General features: G+C 44.0%; 1 protein-coding gene across 11 annotated transcripts in view; it reads left to right on the top strand.

Moving 5' to 3' along the window:
- Nucleotides 1-25401, top strand: part of LOC105495216 (CUB and Sushi multiple domains 2) — a 656530-nt gene that overhangs the window by 624891 nt on the left and 6238 nt on the right. For 5 of the 11 annotated variants that reach the window (XM_071096447.1, XM_071096448.1, XM_071096446.1 and 2 more), the window contains 11 exons: nucleotides 2576-2752; nucleotides 4113-4292; nucleotides 4723-4896; nucleotides 8021-8194; nucleotides 8533-8606; nucleotides 11751-11862; nucleotides 12426-12605; nucleotides 18447-18512; nucleotides 20668-20829; nucleotides 22271-22383; nucleotides 24114-24201. In XM_071096447.1, the coding sequence (XP_070952548.1) occupies nucleotides 2576-2752; nucleotides 4113-4292; nucleotides 4723-4896; nucleotides 8021-8194; nucleotides 8533-8606; nucleotides 11751-11862; nucleotides 12426-12605; nucleotides 18447-18512; nucleotides 20668-20829; nucleotides 22271-22383; nucleotides 24114-24201 (1500 nt within the window). The other 6 variants (XM_071096475.1, XM_071096457.1, XM_071096465.1 and 3 more) reach the window with 5 other exon arrangements.

Raw genomic sequence — 25401 nt, forward strand, 5'->3', positions numbered from 1 at the left:
TCCATACCACTGAGATCCCAGCGTGGAGTCAATTACCATGTCAGTTATCTGAATGTTCAGAGACAGAAAGTGGATGGTTATGGTTATGAGTTTGGACCCAGAAGTGAATGTTTGTTAAATGAAAGAGAGAGAGAATACACATATGCACACAGCTCTGATGACTTGACAAACTCCTACCTGTCCTTAAAGGTTCTACTCAAACTCCTATCTCCAGCCCCAATAAGCCGCTTCCTTCTTAGTGCTTTTTCTTTTCAACTATAACACTTAATATGTCATACCTTAATTCATCTGTTGATAGATAGGTTTCTTAGAATAGAATAAGCTCCTCAAGGGCAGGGGACATAGACTGGTCATTGTTGTATTCTGGGCACCTAGGCAGCACGAATGTTTGTTGAATGAATGAATGCCAAGTCCTATCTGTTGTGCTAATTGTATAGGAATCATTTTGTAGATTTTATTTTGGGACCACATAAATGTTGTACATATTTAGAAAATTAAATCAAAGATTAGAAACATGCAATCTCTAAATATTAGAATCCTTATGGAAACAAATGAACCTAACTATGTATCAAGTTGATGACTTAACAACCCCAATAATTATTTCAACTGACTTGAAAAAATGGAATTTGACTGCGGTGTGTATCCTAAGGACAAAGAAAACTACAAAGGAATCTTAAACTGTTTTCGGCAATCATATTGTTAACAATAATATTGATATTACTATCCTGAAACTATTGTATATGCAATACCATAATATATATGGATAAAACAAGCACAAGTTATAAGTAATTTATTGTCATTAAGAAGATTTTCAGAATAACAGAAAGAAAATATAAAAATTTAAAAGTTAAGGAAAAAACTTTAATCCTAAATTTGGATTGATAATATCAGTATAAACTCATAATACATTTTCTCTTTTTAATTATGTTTTATTTGTTCAAATGTATGGGTTACATGTGAAATTTTGTTATATACATACATATAATGCACAGTGGTCAAGTCAGGGCATTTAGAGTATCCATCACCCAAGTACAATACATTTTTGACTACAGTCTCCCTACTCTGATATCAAGCATTGAACTTATTTCTTCTTTCTAACTGCATTTTCATGCCCTTTAACCCACTTCTCTTCATCCTCCTGACTCACCCTTCCCAGTCTCTATTATCTGTTTTTCCACTGTCTACCTCCACATGATCCCAGTGTATTTTCAGTTTAAGAAGTTATTTTCCCAGCTCTAACTCTAAAAGTCTAGAATCAATGACCAGGTCAGTGGCAATGAGTAATCTTAGTGCCTGGATTGTGGTCCGTTCTCCATTAAAAGAAACTAGACTCTTTGGAGAAATGACTAATTTCCAGGCTGATGCAGGAAATATACAAGACAAATACGGAACATCTTGTCAATCCAGCAAGGATTCCACCAAAGATAACTGAGGTCATGTTAACAGGACTCGGGAGCCAACTGGAAGAGGCTCCTATTGGCTAAAGATGGAGAATCTGAGCATCAATAAGAATAATAATGGCAATGGATGGGAACATAAAAAATATCTTTAGATTCATGAGTTCAAAATGATTCTTAAATAAACACATTGGTCACCTTTGGAGTTTGCTAGGAAACCAACTTATTATTCTGACATTTGATTTAAAATAAAAACCACACACAAAAAATCAAGCATTATCTTGCCTTCCTATATGAATGGTATTTCAGGATAAGCAAATATTTGATGATAGAAAATTTCTTTCTTAAAGAACTCTAGCTAATGCAGAAAGAATGATAGAATATCACCACTTTCCAATCCCTAATGAAATAATGAATCTGGTCAATGACTGCTAAAACTATTAAGTGAAAAACTAATGGAAACCTCATAATGCCACATTAGGCAGGCAGGCCTGAAATCATTGATGAGCCTCAACATCATGAACAAGAAAACACCCAGATATTCTGTGCTTCCTGATCCAACGCAATAGGAAAGGCCCAAAACCACCTATGAATACCATTGCCAAAAGGTGGAAGTTGATTACAGGAAGGAACTACAAGGGATAGAGGAATATGTTAAACTATATCTCATTGATGCAGTTAGCAAAATCCAGAAAGTGTGACGTTCTACAGGAAAGATGTTCTGGTTTCTGTAACAAATAAATTATAGAAGCAGAAATAATCGTCTCTGGGTTTAAAGTCTTAAGAGACGTGTCAACCAAATGTCATGTGTGGACCCTATTTTGATCCTGATTCAAACAAATCAAGTGTTAAAAAAAGAGAAAGACAACTGAGGAAAATCAAGCACTGATTGGATATTTGGTGATATTAAGCAATTGTGTTCAAAATTTTAAGGACGATAATAGCATAGATCATCTTTTTTCTTTAAAAAACTAGAATTTGTTGAGAAAATTTGAAAGATTCATAGGGGTCTCTCCTTCCTGTCTAGGGGTGAGATAATTCGATACAAAAGCAGCATGAAAGGCATTTCTATCCACGGGGTCCTGAGGTAGCATGTGGCTTCCACTGGGTGGTTCTTAGTCCCCCTGGATGATAACCTCCATTGTTCTGGTGAATAACGTGTATTTTTGTCTTCCTAGTGATCTCTTGTGGGAACCCTGGGACTCCAAGTAATGCCCGAGTCGTGTTCAGTGATGGCCTGGTTTTCTCCAGCTCTATCGTCTATGAGTGTCGGGAAGGATACTACGCCACAGGCCTGCTCAGCCGTCACTGCTCAGTCAATGGTACCTGGACAGGCAGTGACCCTGAGTGCCTTGGTGAGAGCCCAGGCCCTACGGGCTCCATGGCCAACAGTGGCCCAGATCCTGCATGCCAGAGAAGAAGGCTATCCATGGAAGATGGTGCAGGATGGTTGGGATGGTGGGACGTGAGCCTGAACGAGAATCATATGAATAGCCTCTGTTGAGCATATGCTGTGTGGCAGCCACTGAGCGAAGTACTTTGTTTCATATGCACATGTCATTTGATCTTCACCATAACTCCACGAAGTAGCTACTGTTATCCCCATTTTGTATATGAGATGGCTGACGCTCACAGAGGCAGAGAATGTATATTGGCCATTTCTCAGGCTCTAGCCAATTCCTTGGGCTTTCCCTTTTCTCTCTTATGATCAAACCCCATAACTCAACCTGATTCTCTTTTCACTTCAAAGATGCGGCTATCCACCATCTTTGTTGCTTCGTTCTCTCCTTGTACCCGACCCCACCCAGTAGGGGTTCCTGAGCACAGTGTAGGCTCACAGCTCCCATTTCTTGCTTTTCTCAAGGGTTGTCCCAGACCTTTTCCAGGAAAAGTGAGTCACTGTGGGATCCAGATGGAGGGAAGAGATAGGATAAGGAAATGTGACAAGATTCTCCATCAAAGCCCTAGTTCACTTTGGTTTTGAGACCAGAGCTCACCAAGCCCCACCCTCAATTATATGATGACATAGGCATAACCCTTTCATGGGCCATAAGACCCTGCTTCCAGGCTGTTGTCCCTACGAGTCCTCTGTAGGTGCTGTTGGGCCTACAGAGACCTCACAGGTACAACAGCAGGTGATAAGATGTACCCCTCAACAGACAAATCAATTGTCTTATGTGGTTCATTAATATACCTGAGGCTCTTCAAACAGAAAACTCCCTTTCCCTGGGCCCCAGCCTCTTTTAGGAACTGAGCCCTCTGGATACTTCCTCTTAGAAGGGGCACTTTGAATAAAGTGAACCTTCATAGCCCAAGTTGCAGTGGTGCCTAAGGACAGTATGGGCAAGAACAGGGCTAATGCCAGGGATTTGACCAAACAAAATTTAAAATGGGCAAGCCGGTGTGGTGGCTCATGCCTGTAGTCCCAGCTACTCAGAAGACTGAGGTGGGAGGATTGCATGAGCCCAGGAGTTCGAGGCTGCAGTGAGCCATGACTGTGCCTCTGCACTCCAGCCTGGGTGACAGAGTGAGACCCTGACTTAAAAAAAAAAGAAATTTACAATGGGTAATGTCCAACTGGGATCCTGTGAGGAGACAGGGCATCCCTAATCTGACAGTTTCCATTCTTGGATGCGTGCAGGGAGTGATAGGGATGGTATTGGAGAAGTGGGGTCCCGGCTGGGAGTGAACAATGCTGTATCTCTCTTATCCTAGTCATAAACTGTGGTGACCCTGGGATTCCAGCCAATGGCCTTCGACTGGGCAATGACTTCAGGTACAACAAAACTGTGACATATCAGTGTGTCCCTGGCTATATGATGGAGTCACATAGAGTATCTGTGCTAAGCTGCACCAAGGACCGGACATGGAATGGAACCAAGCCTGTCTGCAAAGGTGTGTCTGGGGCTGCAGATGTGGACAGAGGGTCAAAAAGATACGAAAGTGAGATGTAGGCCCTGAGCATCTATCTAGAGGGGAGAGGGGTGAGAGGCCAACCCTAACATCTTATCAGGGAATGTTCAAAGTGAGAAAACTCTCCCCTGAACATCTGCCAGGAGCGAATCAGAAGTACCAAGATAAGGCCTGGGCCATGAACATTGAGGGGAGGGTCCCGCAAACAGAGGACTGGGTCGTCACACTTGAGAGAGGACATTGTAAGGTACAAAAAGATCAGAACTCCCACAGTAAGAGGGCCCCGTTCTGGTTCTTCCTGCTTAGCCCAGGCTCCAGGCGGGTGCAGGGTAGTCGGTGATATCAATGATGGTGATGCGGGCTGGTTTCCCAGGACAGCATCAGAACTCAGCCTTCTTTGGTTTCTCTCCAGCTCTCATGTGCAAGCCACCTCCGCTCATCCCCAATGGGAAGGTGGTGGGGTCTGACTTCATGTGGGGCTCAAGTGTGGCTTATGCCTGCCTGGAGGGGTACCAGCTCTCCCTGCCCGCGGTGCTCACCTGTGAGGGAAATGGGTCCTGGACCGGAGAGCTACCTCAGTGTTTCCGTAAGTTGCTCACAAGGCCCTTTGGTGCATCCTATTCGATAGCTCCTTCCCCTTGCCTCCTTGGAGCTTTGTGGCTGGAAGGCCCGGAATCGGTAGTCCCCTCCCCAAAACCAGGGAGGAGCCTCATCAAAGACACTATCAAAGAGGGAAGGAAGTGGAAAGGAAGAAAATGAGGATCCCTTAATTGAGCCCAGGTGTCAGACACTGTCTAGAGTCACAGAAGGAAATTAAGCTGGAGATATTGGGGGTGGTTTTTTACCTGAAGGGTTGTTAACTGTATGGAATAGTACTCAAAGATCTGGGGGTACCCAGTGCTAGATACATGTCTGTTTTCATGAAAAATGGCCTGCACAGAAAAGACTTCTGGGAAACCTGTGCTTTTCTGGTGAGTTGCTTTATTTTTTATCCACCTAGCCCAGTTGTATCCTGAGGAGCCCCAAGTCTATTCCAGGGCTTACTCCTTACCGAGATCCCCAGTAAGCAGGTTCTGGGTCACTTATTCTTGTCACACCCCATGAATGGGCTCTGGAAGGTTTCTCCATGCCCGTGCTTTGGACAAACAGTAGGATGTATTTTTCTAATTGCCATTTATCTAATTCTGCAGAAAGCTATCCACATACTCATGATACTGTTTTGGGTTCCTCTGAAAATTTGCTTCCATCTGGGAATTTCCGCAGAGATTAGAGCCAGCAGCTCAAAACTGGACACAGATGTTCGGTGTAATGTTACCCTCTCCAACCTTCACATACTACCAGGGTCAAGTCTGGACTCAGCAACCTTGCTTTTCCTCTGGAGAAATAGCTGAAGTGCCTTTTAACAATGAATGACGTCATCATGAAAAAAATTTTACCCATTAGAAAATACAAAAAAGAAAGTAAAAGTCATCTGAACTCGCACTTTCCAATGATAACCACAGTTCAGCTTTTGATGGTGTCCCACGTGAATCACTGTGCATTTTTGCATAGATAGTGATATGTATACATTTTTGAGAACTGGTATTGGCTCATGCTGTACGTACTGTTTCATAACTTGTATTAATTGATAGGCCGCCAAAACCTTTTCATCAATACCTTTCTACCTTTCTTTGTCAGTATTTACTGATCTATGAATCATCATTTTTAATGGCTTTAAAGAATTTCCTTGTAGATACAAGTTGTTTAATCTTTTCGTACTGGTGATGAATTTAGATTATCTCCAACTTAATCATGTTAGAAGCAGTTCTGCAATATGTATTCCTGAAAATTGCTTTTCTTGGCCGGGCCCAGTGGCTCACGCCTGTAATCACTTTGGGAGGCCGAGGCGGGAGAATCACGAGGTCAGGAGATCGAGACCATCCTAGCTAACAAGGTGAAACGCTGTCTGTACTAAAAATACAAAAATTAGCCAGGCATGGTGGCGGGCGCCTGTAGTCCCAGCTACTCAGAAGGCTGAGGCAGGAAAATGGTGTGAACCCGGGAGGCGGAGCTTGCAGTGAACCAAAATTGTACCACTGCACTCCAGCCTAGGCAACAGAGTGAGACTCTGTCTCAAAAAAAAAAAAAAAAAAAAAAAAAAAAAGCCTTTCTTTACTCCTGCAGCAAAACCCTAGGCATGACAATGCTGGGCCAAGGGCAGTCACGCCTCCCTTCTTGACATATGTTGTCAAACTGTCTTCTAGAAAGTGTCCCAATTTACATTCCCCACAGCAGTTTATGAGAATGTTTCTGGATACACCCTCATCAACAATGGATTGTGCCAGTATTTTTAAATATTTACCAGCCTGAGGAGCTTAAAAAGATAGCTCATTACTTTAATTGGCATCACGTTGCTTATGAGAAAGGCCACGCCAGTTGTTCTTCACTTGTCAGCCATTTGTGTTTCTGGTTCTTTCTGTTGCCTCCTTCTGGATACAGTAACTTCCCATCAGTCGATTTTTAAACTGACTTCTAATTGGTCAGCATAGACTCCCCAACCTTCAGGGCAGAGGCCGCAGGTCCAGCTTCATTTTATTTTGCATGTGGTTATGTACCTCATGACTCTATGTACACATACAAACACACACACACACACACACATTTGCATTATAGCATAAAGCGATGCTTGAAGTGATATCATGGTGAGCTTTGCCTTTGGTAGTCAATTTTTAGTGACACTCCCTGATGTTAACATGGCCTGAATGAAATGCGTATACCCATATACTACCCCGGTCCAGCTTCATTTTATTTTGCATGTGATTATGTACCTCATGACTCTGTGTACACATACAAACACACACACACACACACACACACACACACACATTTGCATCATAGCATAAAGCGATGCTTGAAGTGATATCATGGTGAGTTTTGCCTTTGGTAGTCAATTTTTAGTGACACTCCCTGATGTTAACATGGCCTGAATGAAATGGGTATACCCGTACACTATCCACCGCACTGTAAATGTGTACCCTTTAGGGAAGGACATTTGACACTACACATCAAGAGCTGTGAACATGTTCAACTGTTTAGAAAGAATAAGTTCACTCCTAGAGAATTCTCCTAAGAAAGTAATACACATGAAAAGAAAAAACGAAAAAGAAAATAATACATGTGAAAGAAGAGTTATATATAACTGTATAATAGAAAATGCCCAATGTAAGGGTTATGATATTATTATGGCACAACCACTTGTTGCTAATTGTGTAGCCAATAAGTGATGATGATGTCATAAACATAGAGAATGTTTACAAGATAATGGTAAGTGAATGAAACAAGATTTACGGATCACATGGACTTGGCTTTGCCGCTCCTCACAAGTTTACATGCAACTGAACAAAGACTAGAAAAGAACGTGCGTGAAAATGGAAAAAAGTTCTGGAGAGTGGGATTGTCGTTTATTTTCCTTTCATGTTATAAACTTCCTGTAATGTTACTCCATTACTTGGATCATTATTAACAGGCACTTTGAATGTAGAAGGGAGAGGAAGCCCCCATCACCCGCAGCACCGCAGCGGGCGGAAGCAGCTACCTGGGCTGCCCCGGTTCCCAGAGTTCAAGCCTAACCAGGAAGGGAACAGTGCAAAGAGCAAAGGTGGGGGTGTGGGACTGGAAGATTGGGTTCCAGAAAGCAACTTAGACCTGCCTTTCTCCCTTCGTCTTCTCAGCTGTGTTCTGCGGGGATCCTGGTGTCCCACCCCGTGGTAGGAGAGAGGACCGAGGCTTCTCCTACAGGTCATCTGTCTCCTTCTCCTGCCATCCCCCTCTGGTGCTGGTGGGTTCTCCACGCAGGTTTTGCCAGTCAGATGGGACGTGGAGTGGCACCCAGCCCAGCTGCATAGGTGAGAGGTCATCTGGGGCAGAGAGCATCCTGGCTGGGGAGGAGGGACCTTCTTTGGGGCCTGAGATGATCACTTTCCTTCCGTGTCTCCAGTGGTCTCATCTGCAAAAGGGAACATCTCCTCCTCTGAGCTTCTGCAGCAGGATGTAAAATAGCCAGAGCTAGTGTGCTTCGAGGAGTCAAATAGGCAGCCAGGGCCAAGGCTCAGGTGGGGATCTCAGTGGGCAGGGAAGTCACAATGTGGCCCCATTTTCTTTTCTACACCTATTTCCCAGAGTGAGACGAGGCAGTGAAGGCTTCCATGACCATGTGATCTGTGTCTTTGTTTTGGCCATCCAGATCCGACCCTGACCACATGTGCAGACCCTGGCGTGCCACAGTTTGGGATACAGAACAATTCTCAGGGCTACCAGGTAAGGAGGTCAGCCAAGATAGGGCCTTCCTACATCCTATCCCTTCCTGTCACTGCCATAAGAGGACCCAGGGGCCGGGCACGGTGGCTCAAGCCTGTAATCCCAGCACTTTGGGAGGCCGAGACGGGCGGATCACGAGGTCAGAAGATCGAGACCATCCTGGCTAACATGGTGAAACCCCGTCTCTACTAAAAATACAAAAAATTAGCCTGGTGTGGTGGTGGGCGCCTGTAGTCCCAGCTACTCAGGAGGCTGAGGCAGGAGAATGGCGTGAACCTGGGAGGCGGAGCTTGCAGTGAGCCGAGAGCGCGCCACTGCACTCTAGCCTGGGTGACAGAGCGAGACTCCATCTCAAAAAAAAAAAGGGGGACCCAGGGACCTTCCTCAGGACAGCACTCGGGGAGGACAAGAGCTTGGAAAGCGCAGAAAGAAAGCCCTCTGCCTCTTTGAACAGTGCTCCATGGGAGCACCGTGCAGAAACAGAAGGACCCTAACATCCATCAGAGAAACTGATGAGAAAGGACAGTGGCGTGGAGTTCCACGAACGCTTCCCGCCAATCCCGGGCAGGGTGGTTGTGGAAATACGGAAATGAGTGAGACAGACAGACCTCTGTTCTCAGGGTGCCCACCCCACCCACAGACACTGGGCTCATGCACAGTGGCAATGAACATGTGTCACACATGAGGCAGGCCCGTCGGCATGCCTGGCCCATCAGGACGCAGGCCGTGCGGACACATCTCAGATGAGCTTTGGGAGGAGAGAACCTGGACAGTCTGGGTTGGGATACATTGAACAGAGAAAAGGAAGAAGAGGAAAGTGTGGGTGCGTTCAAGGCAGGACAATTAGCTGGAGTCCAAGACTTGCCCAGGAAAATATCAGACTAACCTGGACATGACAGGCTGGGATCTAGTCAAGTAATGTGACTTATTCACTCGGTCTGTACTCACTCGGCACGTGCTTATTATGGCACTGAACTGTTCTAGGTGCTAGGAATACAGCGGGAACAGGACAGGCCGGGGGCCTGTTTGAAGGGAACTACCTGGCTGAAGATGGTAAATAAATAAACGAGCTAGCTTCTGAGAGCACTAGATGCTACACAGTGTGATATGAAGGGGGTGATCGGGGTGGGTTGCCATTTTAGGAAGGGTAGTTAGGGAAGGGTGACATTTGAACTGTGGCCTCCATGATGAGAAGGGCTAGCCCTGTGCAGAGCAGGATGACATTCCTGGCTGAACGAAAGGCTGGTGCAAAGGAGTGCTGAGGGAAGTGTTTAGCAGCCTGGGATGAAATCCAAGACAAAAAAGTGTTCAGCATGGAAGAAGGGAGTGGAAAACAGGCCAGCTAGCAAGTCTTCAGCCCCGTAAGAGAGGAGAAGGAAATGTAGTCCGGAGCGAGGCTAGGATGGAAAACAGCTTGGTCCTGGTGTGTAAAGTTAAACGTTCACACACTCTATGACCCAAAAGTTCCACCTCTGCACACATATCCCAGAGACACTCTTGCACATGTTACCAAGAAACAGGAAAGGTTGTGGATATAGTCACATGATGGATTATTATACAGCAAAGAAAATGAATGAACTACAGCTCTGCATGACATGGATGCATCTTAGAAACATACTATCAAGTGGCAAAGGTGGCATGACACGACTTTTATAAATATTAAAACCAGCAAAAATGTATTAAATTGTTTAGAGATATGTATGCACATATGTGATAGGATCGTTTTTTAACAAGGCAAGGAAATTAACACAAATTTCCAGACCGCCTTTACTAAGGAGGAGTGTTGAGGAACAGAGCAGGGAAAGAGGCCTTAGGACATTACAACCATGTCCGTAACGTTCTAGCGCTTAAGTTGCATGTGGATTCAATCTAAAATGTCCATTTTATTATTATACTTTATATGTGTTCCATATATTACTTTGTGTATGTCAGCTATCACATAATTTTTGCAAAGGCAGCAGCGTGGGACAGGTCCTGCAGGGCCTTGAAGCCATGATAAGTATTTTGGATTTTATCCAAAATGCCATTTGAAGGTGACACAATCTGATTCTTCATTTGAAATATGACTCAGGCAATTGAGAATAGAAGCACTTAGACAAGGAGGACACTGTTGTCATGACTTCAGGGAAAGAGAAGGTGAGAAGTGATCCTGAACGCTTGTTCAGGATATGTTTTGTAGGTAGAACCAAGAGGACTCATTGATGGGATGGATTGTGGGGTCAAAGGGATCAAAGATGACTGGAGGTTTTTTATTTGCACAACTGCATGGATAAAGGTGTCATTTGTTAAGTCAAATGATGAAATCCAAGATAAAAAGTGTTCAGCCTGGAAGAAGGGAGTGGAAATTAAGAGTTACACGTTGCATTTGCCCATGTTCCAGTAGGTAATAGGGACACATGAGTGTTTGAGCTGGGAAGTAGTATAATCCGAGTTGCAGTGTAGGAAACAGATCTAGCCACATTACACCAAGTGGATTGGGTAGGGAGAGATGGAGACTGTAGTTGCGGGAGTGTCGAGTTGTACAGCGAGGGGCTGGTGGGGGGTTAAGACGGGGAACATAACTGAGCGGAGAGGGGAGGGAGGGTGGCAGTTCATTCAGCAGATTCTATGGGGGCCATATCTGTAAAGACAAGTCTCCCATCCTTAAAGAATTCATAGTTTCATCGAGGAAAGGGACACACACACGATAATTAATTTACACTCTTCTTCACATTTTGTAAAATACTGTCAAATCCACCATCACATTTGAGTGTCACAACATTCCAGTGTGATTGTGGCAAGGATGGTCATCCCCACTTTATCCTTAGGAAGACTAAGGTTTACAGAGTTCCACACAGCCTGTCCTGAGTAAATGCAGAAGCCAGAACTCGGATCCAGGGTCTTCTGACTCTGAATCAGGCACTGTGTCCACAACAGAGTGTAATATTATAACTTTGTTCGGGGTATTAGATGAGGCCTTGTGGAGGAGGCATCATATCAACTGCCTCAAAGGAGGAAGAAAATTTAACGAGGCAGAGAATCAGAAAAAGAGTTTTGCAGGCCACAGCAGGGGAGGAGTTGGGCCGTGGGAAAGTGGTCAAAGGACAGATGTAGGAAGCACTGCTGGAAGGAAGGGACCGATGGGACTTTGTGTCCTTGCCGCAGGTTGGAAGCACAGTCCTCTTCCGCTGTCAAAAGGGCTACCTGCTTCAGGGCTCCACCACCAGGACCTGCCTCCCAAACCTGACCTGGAGTGGAACCCCACCTGACTGTGTCCGTGAGTGCAGACTTCACCCACATCCCAGAAAAATTCCTCTTGCCCCAGCTGGGCATCTGGGACATGCTTGAATCCTCTGAATGACAGGGAGCTCACAACTCCCCATGTGAACCGACATCGGTCTGTTTGTAGTCCTTACGCGTTAGGGCCTCACAGAGGACTTCCACACAAAAGCCTTTCTGATACTGGAAGGCAGTCCCTATGCCTTAGCAAAGAAAAAACTATCCAGTGGCAGCAAAAACTAACAACTACAAGGCCAGGCCTCAGGGTGGAGAGATCAAGCTTTTGACCCTTTACCCCTTTACCCCTCAGGAGGTGCTGCAGGCTAGGTTCCCCATGCCCAGAGTCAACCAAGCCGATATCCACATGATCTCCATCTTGGCCATTCCTCTAGACACAGAGCTTGGGGTTAGGGTAGAGGATTAGGGAGCGGGGATGCTTGGCATGAAAGGGACTAGAAGGGGAAGGAAGAGGATATTCTATCTAGGAACAGAGGAATGGTCAAAAGGGCCCCTGAAGCCCCTAATCTCCTCCGGTCCAATGAGGTCTTTCCTCTCATCCAGCCCACCACTGCAGGCAGCCAGAAACGCCAACGCATGCCAACGTCGGGGCCCTGGACTTGCCCTCCATGGGCTACACGCTCATCTACTCCTGCCAGGAGGGCTTCTCCCTCAAGGGTGGCTCCGAGCACCGCACCTGCAAGGCGGATGGCAGCTGGACAGGCAAGCCGCCCATCTGCCTGGGTGAGTGTGCCTGCTCGGGGAAGCTCTCCAGGGTGGGAGGCTGAAGGTGCCAGCTGAGCTTGAGCTGAAAGAGGGCAAAAGAGAAGGAAGGAATCACATTTCCAGGAGCTGGATCCTGCTTCTGATTTTCTAAGGTTTTGGGTCTAGAAGAGCAAACCAGAGAGCGGTCTAAAAAGGTGCATACTCAACCCACCCCAAGGGTTGCCCCCTTTGCCTCGGCTGAAACACTCACAGGATCGCATTTCATCATCGGACAGAGGAAAGTGCTTTCTTCCACCAACCTGGAGTGACGCATTACGCATATTACACCCTTGATAAAACGGCACCCGCCTGTAGGTCCCTTGGGGTTACGAGGATGTCCCAGACCTCCTTCCCCTCTTCTTCATTCACTCGTTCTCTATTGATTGAGAGTTCATGAGGCCCCATGCCTGCACTAAGCATGAGGGATTCGGAGGGAAAAAACACAACCCTGCCATGTGGAAGACAGACACATTATCAGATTTTATATCTGGAGTGCCTGGAGGAACATGGAGATGTGCCAAATGCTGTAGGAATGAGGAGGAAGGGCACTAAAGTGGGGGAAAGGAGAAGTCAGGGAGGACTTCCTGGAGAAGGTGATGTCTGAGTCCAGTCTTGAGAGAAAGGATTAAGGATAAAGGATTAGTTCAGTGCTGGAATAGCATTAAACTCTCTGATAGGCACTGACCTTACCAGATACCAGGCATTGTGCTAAGTGCTTTGTATGTTTCAACTCATTTAATCTTCACAAGATCCTATGAGGCTATTTAATATATGAGGAAACTAGGGCACAGAGAAGTTAATTAATGTGTCCAAGGTCCCCAGCTGAGAAAGGTTAAGAGCTGAAGATCCATACCCTGATGGTCTAACTTTAGGATCTATGACTATTTTGCTATCCTGCCACTCAGAGGGAAGCCTTCAGGGTCAGAGATTATATCAGAGCTAGAACTTACTAACGGTGTTTTATTTTCATTGTATCGCTTGTAAATTTCTTTTGTTTTCCACATATGGTAGTAATATAAAGTACATTTATTGAAGTACGTTTATTAAGTTTTTATTGTGATAGAATATACATAATATAAAATTTTAAGTGCACAATTCAGTGGCATCAGTTATGTTTATGATACTGCACAGCCATCACCACTATCCATTTCCAGAATTTTTTCATTATCTTGAACAGAAACTCCATACCCATTAAACAATAACTGCCATTTCCCCCTTCTCTTAGCCCATGGAAACTGCTGTCATACTTTCTGCCTCTGTGAATTTGCCTATTCTAAGTACCTCATGTTAGTGGAATCATACAGTATTTGTTTTTTTGTGTCTGGCTTATTTCCCTTAGCATAACGTTTTCAAGATTTATCCATGTTGTGGCATCTGTCAGAATTTCTTTCCTTCTTATGCATGAATCATATTTCATCATACGGACATCACTTTTTGTTTATCCATTCACCTGTTGATGGCTCTTTAGGTTGTTCACACTTTTTGGCTATTACAAATAATGCTTCTGTGAACATACATGCACATGTTTTTGTTTTAGTATGTTTTCAGTTCTCCTGGGTACATATCTAGGAGAACAGTAACTCTATGTGTAATATTTTGAGGAACTGCCAAAGTTTTCCAAAGTGCCTGCACCATGTTATTCCCACCAGCAAAGGCTCGGGGTCCAGTTTCTCGACATCCTTCCCAACAGTTGTCTGCCCTGTTTCAGTGTATCTATCATCAGTGGGTATAAAGTGGTATCTCATTGTGGTGTTTTTTATTGTTTGAATTTTCATCCAATTAATTATTTTTTAATTGACAAATAAAAGTTGTATATATGTAGAGTGTACAGCATGATGTTTTGATATACGTATACATTGTGGAGTGGCAAAGTCATGTTAATCAACATATCCATTAACTTCATATACTTGCCATTTTTTGTGGGAAGAACACAAAATCTACTCTCAGTAATTTTCAAGTACACAGTGCATTGTTGTTAACTGTGGTCACCATGATGTACAAGAGATCTTGAACTTATTCCCCATCTAACTGAAATTCTGTGCCCTTTGACCATCATCTTTCCAATTCCAACCCCCCAGTACCACCCCACCCTAGCTCCTGGTATCCACCATTCTCTACTTCTATTAATTAGTTCAATTATTTTAGATTCCACAGATAAGTGAGATTGTGCAGTATTTGTCTTTCTGTACCTGGCTTATTTCACTTAACATAATGTCCTCCAGGTTCATCCATGTTGTCACAAATGGCAGGATTTCTTTCTTTTTTGAGGCTGCATAGTATTCCATTGTGTATATATTCCACATTCTCTTTATCCATCCATCCACTGATGGGCACTTAGGTTGTTTCCACATCTTGGCTATTATGTTGCAATAAACCTGAGAGTGCAGATATCTCTTTGACTTACTGATTTTGTTTCCTTTGGATGTATACTCCATAATGGTATTGCTGGATCATATGGTAGTTCTATTTTTAATTTTTTGAGGAACCCTCATACTGTTTTCCATAATGGTTGTATTAACTTAAATTCCCACTAACAGTGTGCAAGAGTTTCCTTTTCTCCACCACCTTACCAACACTTGTTATCTTTAATCTTATTTATAATAGTCCTAACAGGTAGGAGGTGATATCTCATTGTGGGTTTCATTTGCATTTCCCTGATGGTTAGTGATGTTGAGCATTTTTCATATACCTGTTGGCCATTTTATGTCTTCTTTCGAGAAATGTCTATTCAGATCCTTTGCCTGTTTTTAAATCAGGTTGTTTATTTTCTTGCTATTGAGTTGTTTTAGTTCCTTCTATATGTTCCTTAAATGTTAATCTCTTATCAGATGTATGGTTTACAAACAATTTCTCCTATTCCATAGGTTGCCTCTTCACTCTGTTGTTTTTTGTTTTTTTTTTTTTTTTTTGGTTTTTTTTGTTGTTGTTGTTTCTTTTGTTTTTTGTTTTTTGTTTTTTGTTTTTTGTTTTTGCTGTGCAGAAGCTCTTCAGTTTGATGTAATCTCATTTGTCTACTTTTGCTTTTGTTGCCTATATCATTGTGCAAAAATGATTTATATTTCCTTAATGGCTAATAGTGCTCATCACTTTTTTATGTGTATGTCTTCCTTAGAGAAATGTCTATTCAAATACTTTGTCCATTTTTTACTGATTTATCTTTTTACTGTTGAGTTGAAAGAGTTCTTTCTCTATCTAAAATACAAGGCCTTTATAAGGTACATGATTTGCAAATTGTTTCCCATTTCGTGGGGTTTCTTTTCACTCTCTTGTTGATGTTCTCTGAAGCACCAGTGTTTTTAATTTTGATAAAATCCAACTTATCTATTTTGGGGGTTGCATATGCTTTTGATGTCGTATCTAAGAAACTTTGACACATCCAAAGTCACAGAGATTTATGCCTATGTTTTATTCTTAGAGATTTATAGTTTTACCTCTTACATTTATGTCTTTGATCCATTTTGAATTAATTTTTTATGATATTAGGTTACAGTCCAAACTCATTCTTTTGTGTGTGGACATCCAGTTGTTCCAGCACCACTTGTTGGCAAGACTATTCTTTCCCTATTGAATTGCCTTGACACTCCTGTCAAAAACCATTTGACCATAAATGTATGAGTTTATATCTGGATTCTCTATTCTATTCCATTGATCTCTATGACTGTCTTTATGCCATTACCACCCAGCCCTGATTACTGTAGCTTTATAGTAAGTTTTCAAATTGGCAAGTGTCCCAGTCTGGGCAACCTAGGGAGACTACATGTCTACAAAAAAATAAAAGTGAAGAAATTAGCCAGGAGTGGTGGTGTATGCCTGTAGTCTTAGCTCTTCAGAAGGCTGAGGTGGGAGGATCACTTGAGCTCAGGATTTGGAGGTTACAGTGAGCTATGATTATACCACTGCACTCCAGCCTGGATAACAGAGCAAGATTTTGTCTCTAAATAAAAATATTTTTTTAAATGAAAGAAAAGAAAAAAATTGGAAAGTATCAATTATCCAACTTTGTTCTTTTTTAAGATTGTTTGCCTATTGTTTTGCCTTTTGTTTCTACACAGATTTTAAGATTGGCTTGTCAAATTCTGCAAACTGGAGAGCTGGAATTTTGGCAGGAATTGCATTGAATCTGTAGATCAATTTGGGGAGTATTGCCATCTGAACAGTATTAAGGTTTCCAATCAATGAACATGTGATGTCCTTCCATTTATTTAGATGTTTTATATTTTTCAGTGTACAAGTCTTGCATTTGTTTGGTTACACTTATTCTTAAATATTTTAATCTATTATTATAGCTACTTTTATTTAAAAATATATAATGTTTTAGATGCAGCTGAATTCAACCCGTTACTCTATGATCTTGAGCAAGCCCTTTCATTTCTCTGCCTCTCAACAAGTTTCTCTGCTGTAACATGGGGACAATAATCTCTACTTCAGAGTTTTGAGAGCAGAGTAAATGAAGAAGTGCCTGTCACAGTACCTCACACATAAGATGCTCTCTCCTTCTTTGCTCCCTTCCTCTTACGAAACCTAAGACGACAAAGCATTCTGTTCAGAAGTACACTTGCCTTGAGTCACTGCAGAAACTTTCTCCACGGCACTCTGTGTACTCAGCCATAGGCTGACCTCCAGAGTTGAAGGAGGTTTGCTAAAGCTGTGCTCCCCGCCAGGGCAGACAGTGGGAAGCCCACCCTTAATGGCAACAAGGCAGATTTTCTATTGTTTCTCTGCAAAAAGAAGAAAAGACATCAATATTTACTGACCATGACTTTCTGTTCATAACCTCATTTATTCAGCACAGACCTGTGAAGTATGTTTTAGTTTTTTCCATGTTTCAAATGAGGAGGCAAAGACTCTGAGTGGTAAAGTTACTAGTCAAGGTCATACAGTCATTAAGTGACACTGCTGGGACGTAAACCTTGGCTGTCTGGCTCAGGCCCAGAGCTTTTGCCTTTGCTTTGCCTGTGAGGGCTTCTTGGTCTTAATCTCATCATTCCAAGGGAGGAATGCACTCCTTTGCAACCCACACCAGGGCTCACAGAGCTCACTGTTGATGGGTAGAAGTTCCTCCTTCATGCGAGGCATCTGGAAGGAAAGCACAGTCGAGGACAGGACTTCTTTTTTTTTTTTTTTTTTTTTTTTTTTTTGAGACAGAGTCTCGCTCTGTCGCCCGGGCTGGAGTGCAGTGGCCGGATCTCAGCTCACTGCAAGCTCCGCCTCCCGGGTTTACGCCATTCTCCCGCCTCAGCCTCCCCAAAGTTTTCAATGAGGGCATTCAGGGAGTCTGTGTACTTGGATGGGAAAATGTACACCTTTATTTTCCTTTACTTTTTACTGGAATGTAGCAGCTCCTTTAATTCTGAACGTAGACAACAACCATTAGGAGTGTTAGCACCTGTGACTTTGTCACCCATAGAAATTGAAGAGATTTTTGTTTACATTCCCGTTGCTACCAATATCATGAAATATTGTTCATGTTCCTGACTACTTCAAGATTATGGTCATTTCTAGACTCGCTGCTAGATCCCATTATTTAATATAGTGATAAAGTATCACATATACCACTATATGCTAATGTCTTGTCTACTATTTTAATAACTCCAGCTAATAAAATGGACTTCCTTTGTAACTCTTAATATTTTTTTATTCTGAGAGGGATCCACAGCATCATCAGACCATCAAAGTAGTCCACCTCCTGGTCTAAAAAATAGTAAGTCCAAAGCAAGATCTCAAAGAACCCATTGACTAAGGTCAGACAGGTGGCCATTATTTTTCCAACAGAGTATGAACCAAAAGCTGAACCTGTTTTCTTCCACTCTTTTTCCCCAGCAGAGGTCCGGCCCAGTGGGAGACCCATCAATACTGCCCGGGAGCCACCGCTGACCCAAGCCTTGAGTATGTATGGTCCAGATCATTGGCTCAAGAAACTGGTGTTACTTTTTTCACAGAGTTAGCCAGAAAACACGAGTTGCTGAGAGTTGCTGAGTGCCTAGAGGAAGGCCATGAAAACTATCTATAGATCTGGATGGCTTTCCCTACCCACCTCTCCAGCCCAGGCAGACTTCAGAAGAAAGTGAGCCTGAAGGAAGCAGAAACTTCATCTGGAAGAAAGAGCTAGTGCCTTCCAACTGGAAGCTCTGGAACTGTTAATTACTACAGCCCCTCCTGGCATAGGACTGGCCAGTGTGTGGTCATACAAACACATCGACCCAGGTCATGCCTGGGGAGCTTCCTGGAAATGGTTACAGTTTAAGATAGGTCTGGGGTCTTTCCAAGTATCACATCCAGAAATGGACACAGACTGCAGATGTGGCCTGGCCAATGCCAGATTCTTAGAGACTATCACATCCTTTTATGAACCTTCTACTTTTATTTATCACATTAGCATGTGTATTATGCAGGAAACGAGGCTAGATTTGCCATCAGAAACTCAATTAGAGTGCCATTTTGGTCACTGACCAGCTGTGTCCTTGGACAAGTGAGCTTCGCCTCTTAAGCTTCAGTAAAATAGAGATCATAATAATTGCCATAGAGAATGATTACAAGGATGAATGACAATTTTAGTAGCTATCACCGATTAAGCGCTTTTACACATGCAATATCATATAACATACAATTTACAACATTAGTCATTTAACCCCTACAATAACCCCGATAAGGTAGACGGGATGGCCACCATTTATAGGAATACAGGCATAGCCTTTACAGGGAGAAAGTTAAGCCTTTTGCACATGATCAGAGAACTGATAAGTGACAGAGCTAAGATTAGACTCTGGGTCTGTCTGACTTCACTTGCCCATGTTCCGATTCACCATGCTATACTGACATGTCAGTTTTCTCTCTCTTCTCCCCTCTTCCCTTTCTCCATCTCTTAAACACTTCTCCTTTTCTCTTTTCTTCTCCCTTCTTCTCTCCCTCATTTTCTAGTTCCCTGTCTATATCTTTTTAAATAATTTAATTTTAATTGACAAATAATAGACATATATTTATAGGGTACAATGTGATATTATTCTATATATATATATACATTATGGAATAAATAAGCTAATTAACATACCTATCATCTCACTTATTTTTTTGTGATGAGAACATTTAAAATCTACTCTCTTGGCCGGGCATGGTGGCTCACGCCTGTAATCCCAGCACTTTGGGAGGCCGAGGTGGGCAGATCACCTGAGGTCAGGAGTTTGAGACCAGCCTGACCAACATGTTGAAACCTCATCTCTACTAAAAATACAGAATTAGCCTGGCATGGTGAGGCATGCCTGTAATCCCAGCTACTTGGGAGGCTAAGGCAGGAGAATTGCTTGAACCCAGGAGGCAGAGGTTACAGTGAGCTGAGATCACACCACTGCACTCCAACCTGGGCAACAAGAGCAAAACTCCATGTCAACAAAAAAGTCTACTCTTTCAGCAATTTTGAAATGTACAATCCATTCTTATTAACTATAGTCACCATGACATGCAGTAGATCACCAAAACTTATACCTCCAGTCTAATGGAACCTTTGTACCCTTTGACCATCTCCCCATCACCCTCCACTCTGCCCCAGCCTCTATAACCATCATTCTACTTTCTACTCCAATGAGTTCAACTTTTTTAGATTCCATATGTAAGTGAGATCATATGATATTTGTCTTTGTGTGCCTGGCTTATTCCACTTAACGTAAGGTCCTCCAGTTCGTACATGTTGCCGCAAATGAAAGAATTTCCTCCTTTTTAAAAGTTGTCTAGTATTCCATAGTGTATGTATATATACCCTTTTCTTTATTTGTTCATTCATTCACGGACACTTGGGTTGTTTCCCTATCCTGGCCATTGCGAATGATGCTGCAATGAACATGGGAGTGGATATTTATTTCAGTTCCCTCCACCCATCCACTCTGAGACACAAGAGGAGAAGAGGCCAGAGCGTTCTACCACCCTCCCCACATTAGACGTTGGGGAAAGGAAACAATCCCAGTGAGTGGGCTGGGATCAGTCATCAGGTCACCCCAATTCTGGCAGCATACACAAAGTCCTCCTCACCTCTATTTCTCAATTCCTCTAGTTCCTGGTGATGTTTTTGCCAAGAATTCCCTGTGGAAAGGGGCCTATGAATACCAGGGGAAGAAGCAGCCAGCCATGCTCAGAGTGACTGGCTTCCAAGTTGCCAACAGCAAGGTCAATGCCACCATGATTGACCACAGTGGCGTGGAGCTGCACTTGGCTGGTAAGGCACAGACCTCTCTATGGAAGCCAGGAGGATGGATGGGCACATACCCTTAGCAAGGATGAGCCTAATGGCATTGCATCATACTGTCATGCAAGGCTCAGACTTGTCTGGTAGTCAGGGAAGAGGAAATGTCTATTCATCTTTACATAATAAAGCACCATGGACTAAAGGGAAATGTTTAAATGGCAAATATTAATAACTTGAATATATAAAGAACTCCTACAAACAAAGGGAAAAGACTGATATCCCTAAACTGAACCAAAAATAGGGGCAGAGACTTCCCAGGAGCCAAAGTACAGTCAGTCAACAAACAAAGGAAAAAATATTTCTCAGCAATCATCAAAAAAAAAGTAAACACAAAACATCATTTTCCACTTACACTATCAACTCAAGAGTGTCTTTAAATGATAACACTTAGTGCAGGTCGGTTTCAGCCATGAAGGCCAAATTCTAAAATGGTACAGTTCTGGGAAAACGATTTGGTGATTTGTATCAAGATGCTTGAAAATGATTGGACCCATTAATTACATTTCTAACAATTTCTGTCGTAAGAAGATATGGAGGGAGTCAAACATTTTTAAATAAAGGCTGCTCCCATTACAAGGCCATTTGTGGTATGTAAAAACTGGAACTAGAAAATTTCCCTAAAATAGAGAAATGGGTATTTTAATGATAGTAGATCTACTAGATGAAATATTATGCCAGTGTTAAGGGAAATGCATTCATTACAATATATTTAAAATATGACTCCAGTTTTTTAAAGGAAAACATTACATTCATAAGAAAGAAAACTGGAATTATTTACAGTAACGTGGTTATTTCTTAGTGAGATCAGGAGAAATTATTTTTTCTTCATGCATCTTGGCATTTTCTAAAATTTTCCCAATTTTCAATCTTCCTATAATCAGAAAAAGTACCTTAGAAAACAGTGTTTGTTGAATACGTGGATAGATAAATCAATGTGTGAGTGAATTAACATGTTAATGCACAACCCCACATACAATCCTATCTACACACCTATGCAACTGCGGGATAACATTTGCTCATTTCACACATGATAGACACATTCACATGCTCCCATGGCCATGCCCTCATGAACTGTTGCACCCATTGAACTATCTGTACATCAGTGGACAGATTAAAACACACAAAATCATATTCTCACACATGCCTGTGTCAATAGGATCACAACCTCAACCCAGTAATCCAATTATTAACATACATATGCATATCTTAATAATTCTTGCATATAACCACATTCAGCCTACACAAACCCACACTCAACACTACACTTACAGCTTAAAGGTATGTGGGGAATGTTTATATCAACATCTACACATGAAATTCCACCCAGAAACTTACACCCACCAACCCACAAATTTTAGTTTTGAAATTTTCCCAGATCTTTCATGTGTAACCCCAGAACTTTATTTCCCAGGAACTTACAAGAAAGAAGATTTTCATCTCCTACTCCAGGTGTACCAGATTACAGGGCCGGTGGAGATCTTTGTGAATCAGTTCAGAGATGATCACTGGGCTTTAGATGGACACGTAAGTTCAGCAAACTCACCTCCTCCCCTGATTCCCAGATCACTGACAGGGAAGAGGAGGACAAAAGGGTGTGTGAACTCCTAGGATCAATCTGGAAACTTGGGAGGAGGTTTTCTGTGAGGCCCTGCCTAGGAGCAGCAAGAGGGTCCTCATCTGCTAATGAAACAGGCAAAGGAAAAGATTTTAAAAGCCAGAGAGTTGGAGTAAGTTCTGTTGTTTGAACAGAAAGCAAGGGATGAAGATCAGGGGCAGAGGGAATTCAGGCTAGTTGAAGGTATTGACGTGGTGGGTGGGAGCTGGAAGAAGGCAGTGGGTCTCACATGACTACCTTGAACTTCTGCTCACACTTGAGGATGCAGATTGTCAGTGATTTAGCAGAGCTTTGAGAGACCAGGACATGGCAGAGGGATAGGACTTTCTTGCATTCCCTTGTGGAAAAGACATTCTATTCTAGGGCTTTCTTGAGGTGGAAGCTGGGTCTCCAGTGACACTTCTCTGGCCATACCTTCCTATGTCACACATAGTGGAGTTGAGCATAGCATCCCCTGCCACGTCCTCCATTTCTCTGTCTTGGATTGCTGGAGCTAGAAGAGAAAGCATAGAATGAAGCGAGAGGTCGTGGTAGAGCAGAATAGCAGAGAGCTAGGGAGTCACAGTGCATTCTCATGGACAGGACCAGCTGGTGGAGGGCTGCGGCAGCGTTGACTTTGCTTCATAAGCACATCAGGAGAACCAAGTGGCTTCTCCAGCGACTGGCACATATGGGTAGTTCCTTGGTAGGCCCAAGGGTATCTGTAGGTCCCCTTCGTAATCCAAGTATGGGCCAGCTTCAATCATCGTGGCCCAAAAGCTGTGCAGGAACAATAGACTCCACCATCCAGGAGGGTCGAAGCTGGGACATGGAGCTAGGAGTGCAGGCCAGAGGAAGATGACGATGGGGCTCCAGAGGGCCAGGAACAGCTGGAGCTACTGCCTAGGATGCCAAACAACCATGGAGCCTTTTGATAGCCAGTGAGGCGTGTTTTGGGGGACAGCTGGGGAGGGCAGGCAGAGGCTGCTTCTAGCCACGGAGTATAGGTTGGAAGTAGCCAGGAGCGCAGGCATCCTCACAGCATGCCCTCAGCTGCTGCGGCCCCAGACTGCACATTTGGGGGTCTGCATCTGTCACATGAGCATCAGTGGCAGGAGTTTAGGTCCCCAGCTACGCCCCCTAAAAAATTAATAGCTCTTAGAACTGTGACGAACTCTCCAATACCTTTAATCTGCAAGGGACATTTTCACCATGGCTCTGTATGTTCCTAATGCTCCAAAAGGTGGTTTTTCATCACAGTAATAACAGCTACCATGCATCTAAGGCCTATAAATTAAGCATTCTGAAGTGTTTCATCTTTATTAACTCATTTCATCCTTACAGCCACCCTATGACATAGGTACTGTTACTATTCTCATTTTGCATATGAGAAGCTGAGGCACAGACAGATTAAGTGATTTGACCAGTAGAAAATAAAATCTTCCTCCTACCTCATACATGTAGTTGGTGCCCCTGCCCCACCCCGGGCTCCCCGGTCACGCCCACCCTTGCCTGGCTGTGGGCAGAGAACAAACCCTGTGTGTCGGAGCAGCAGGTCAGTGGGTGACTCTGACCTGCTGGGCAGCATGTACGATGAGAGAGGAGTTCTAGATCCTTCCAGCAGCCTCCCACTTGCTCTCTGTGCTCCCCTCCATCACAGGTCTCGTCAGAGTCCTCCGGAGGCACCTTCATCTACCAAGGCTCCGTCAAGGGCCAAGGCTTTGGGCAGTTCGGCTTTCAAAGACTGGGTAACTAGTGCTTGTCCCCCGGAAGTGTGGGCCCGGGTGGGTGGGAGAGAAACCGTGTGTGCCGCAGGCAGGTAGAGGACTGGGGAAGTTGAACAGTGTGAGGCGGGGGTGCTTGGCCTCTTTGGGATTAGGGACGCCTTTTGAGATTCTGACAAAAGCTATGGAATATCTCTCCAAAAGCAAACACATATGCATGACCCACTCAACCTTTGACAAAGTTTCCTGCTCAGACCTGGAGGGGAGAGCCCCCAACTCCAGGGACACTGGGTCTTAGATACGGCCCCCAGCCACACCCCCAGCCAGCCCTCAGGTGTCACCCCTGCCTCAATGAAGAGCAACATTGTGGAGTGTCTTAGGGCTCCCAGGGTGCCTTTACTGTGATGTCGTTTCTGTCCTAGCCCAGTCCTAGAAGGCTGGTTTTGTGCCCATTGTACAGATGAGAAAACTGAGAGTCAAGGCCACTTCCCTCCCTGGTCCTTCCGTGGCCTCTTTACCTAGCATGCTTCCTGTCGTTCATGTCAAACATCCACACCTTGGAGCCTGGTCCTGGCCTAGAGCCTCCAGGTGCCCAGCCTCAGACTCTGATAGCAGGAGGGGTCTGGTTTCTCAGAAGCAGGGGAGGGGGAAACAGGAGGCAGCCATGGGTACATGAGAGCCTCTCTGTACCCCAGGCACTGACACCTCCCGTCCCCAGGGCCCCTGCCTGCCGAGGCAGTCCACTGCACGTCCTCTGGCTCCGAGCTCCGGAAAGCTTCTCTGGACTGAGCCACGGTCTGCCCCCACCTCTCCCACCCACACTGCTCCTCCCCCGGAATTGCCCCAGCTCTGCCCTCGTGAGCTGCATGGACTGAGACCACTGTCTTCCACACAGCACCCTTCACCTACTCCAAGATGACCAGGCACGCTGCAAATGCCTTAGAAAATCACAGTTTTTGTCCTGGCTCCACAGCAGACATCCTGTCCCCTCAGAGCTCCAGCCCCTCAGTTAGCAGGGTGCCTAACGGGGGCCACAGTGTCTACTTGTGTTATTCTGAGCCTTCCCAGTCTGCAGGGGGAGGGCGAGGAAGGAGGATGCCTTCCAGAAGGAGGTGCCTCAGCTTCAACCAGAACAGTTATGCCTTCATCTATCTTATATTTTGGTGTCCCTGTAAGGTTTCATCTGATAAAAGGCTGCTACAGCCAAAAGAACTTTAGAGATTT

Source organism: Macaca nemestrina, chromosome 1 (assembly GCF_043159975.1).
Source record: "Macaca nemestrina isolate mMacNem1 chromosome 1, mMacNem.hap1, whole genome shotgun sequence".
NCBI classification, from domain to species: domain Eukaryota; kingdom Metazoa; phylum Chordata; class Mammalia; order Primates; family Cercopithecidae; genus Macaca; species Macaca nemestrina.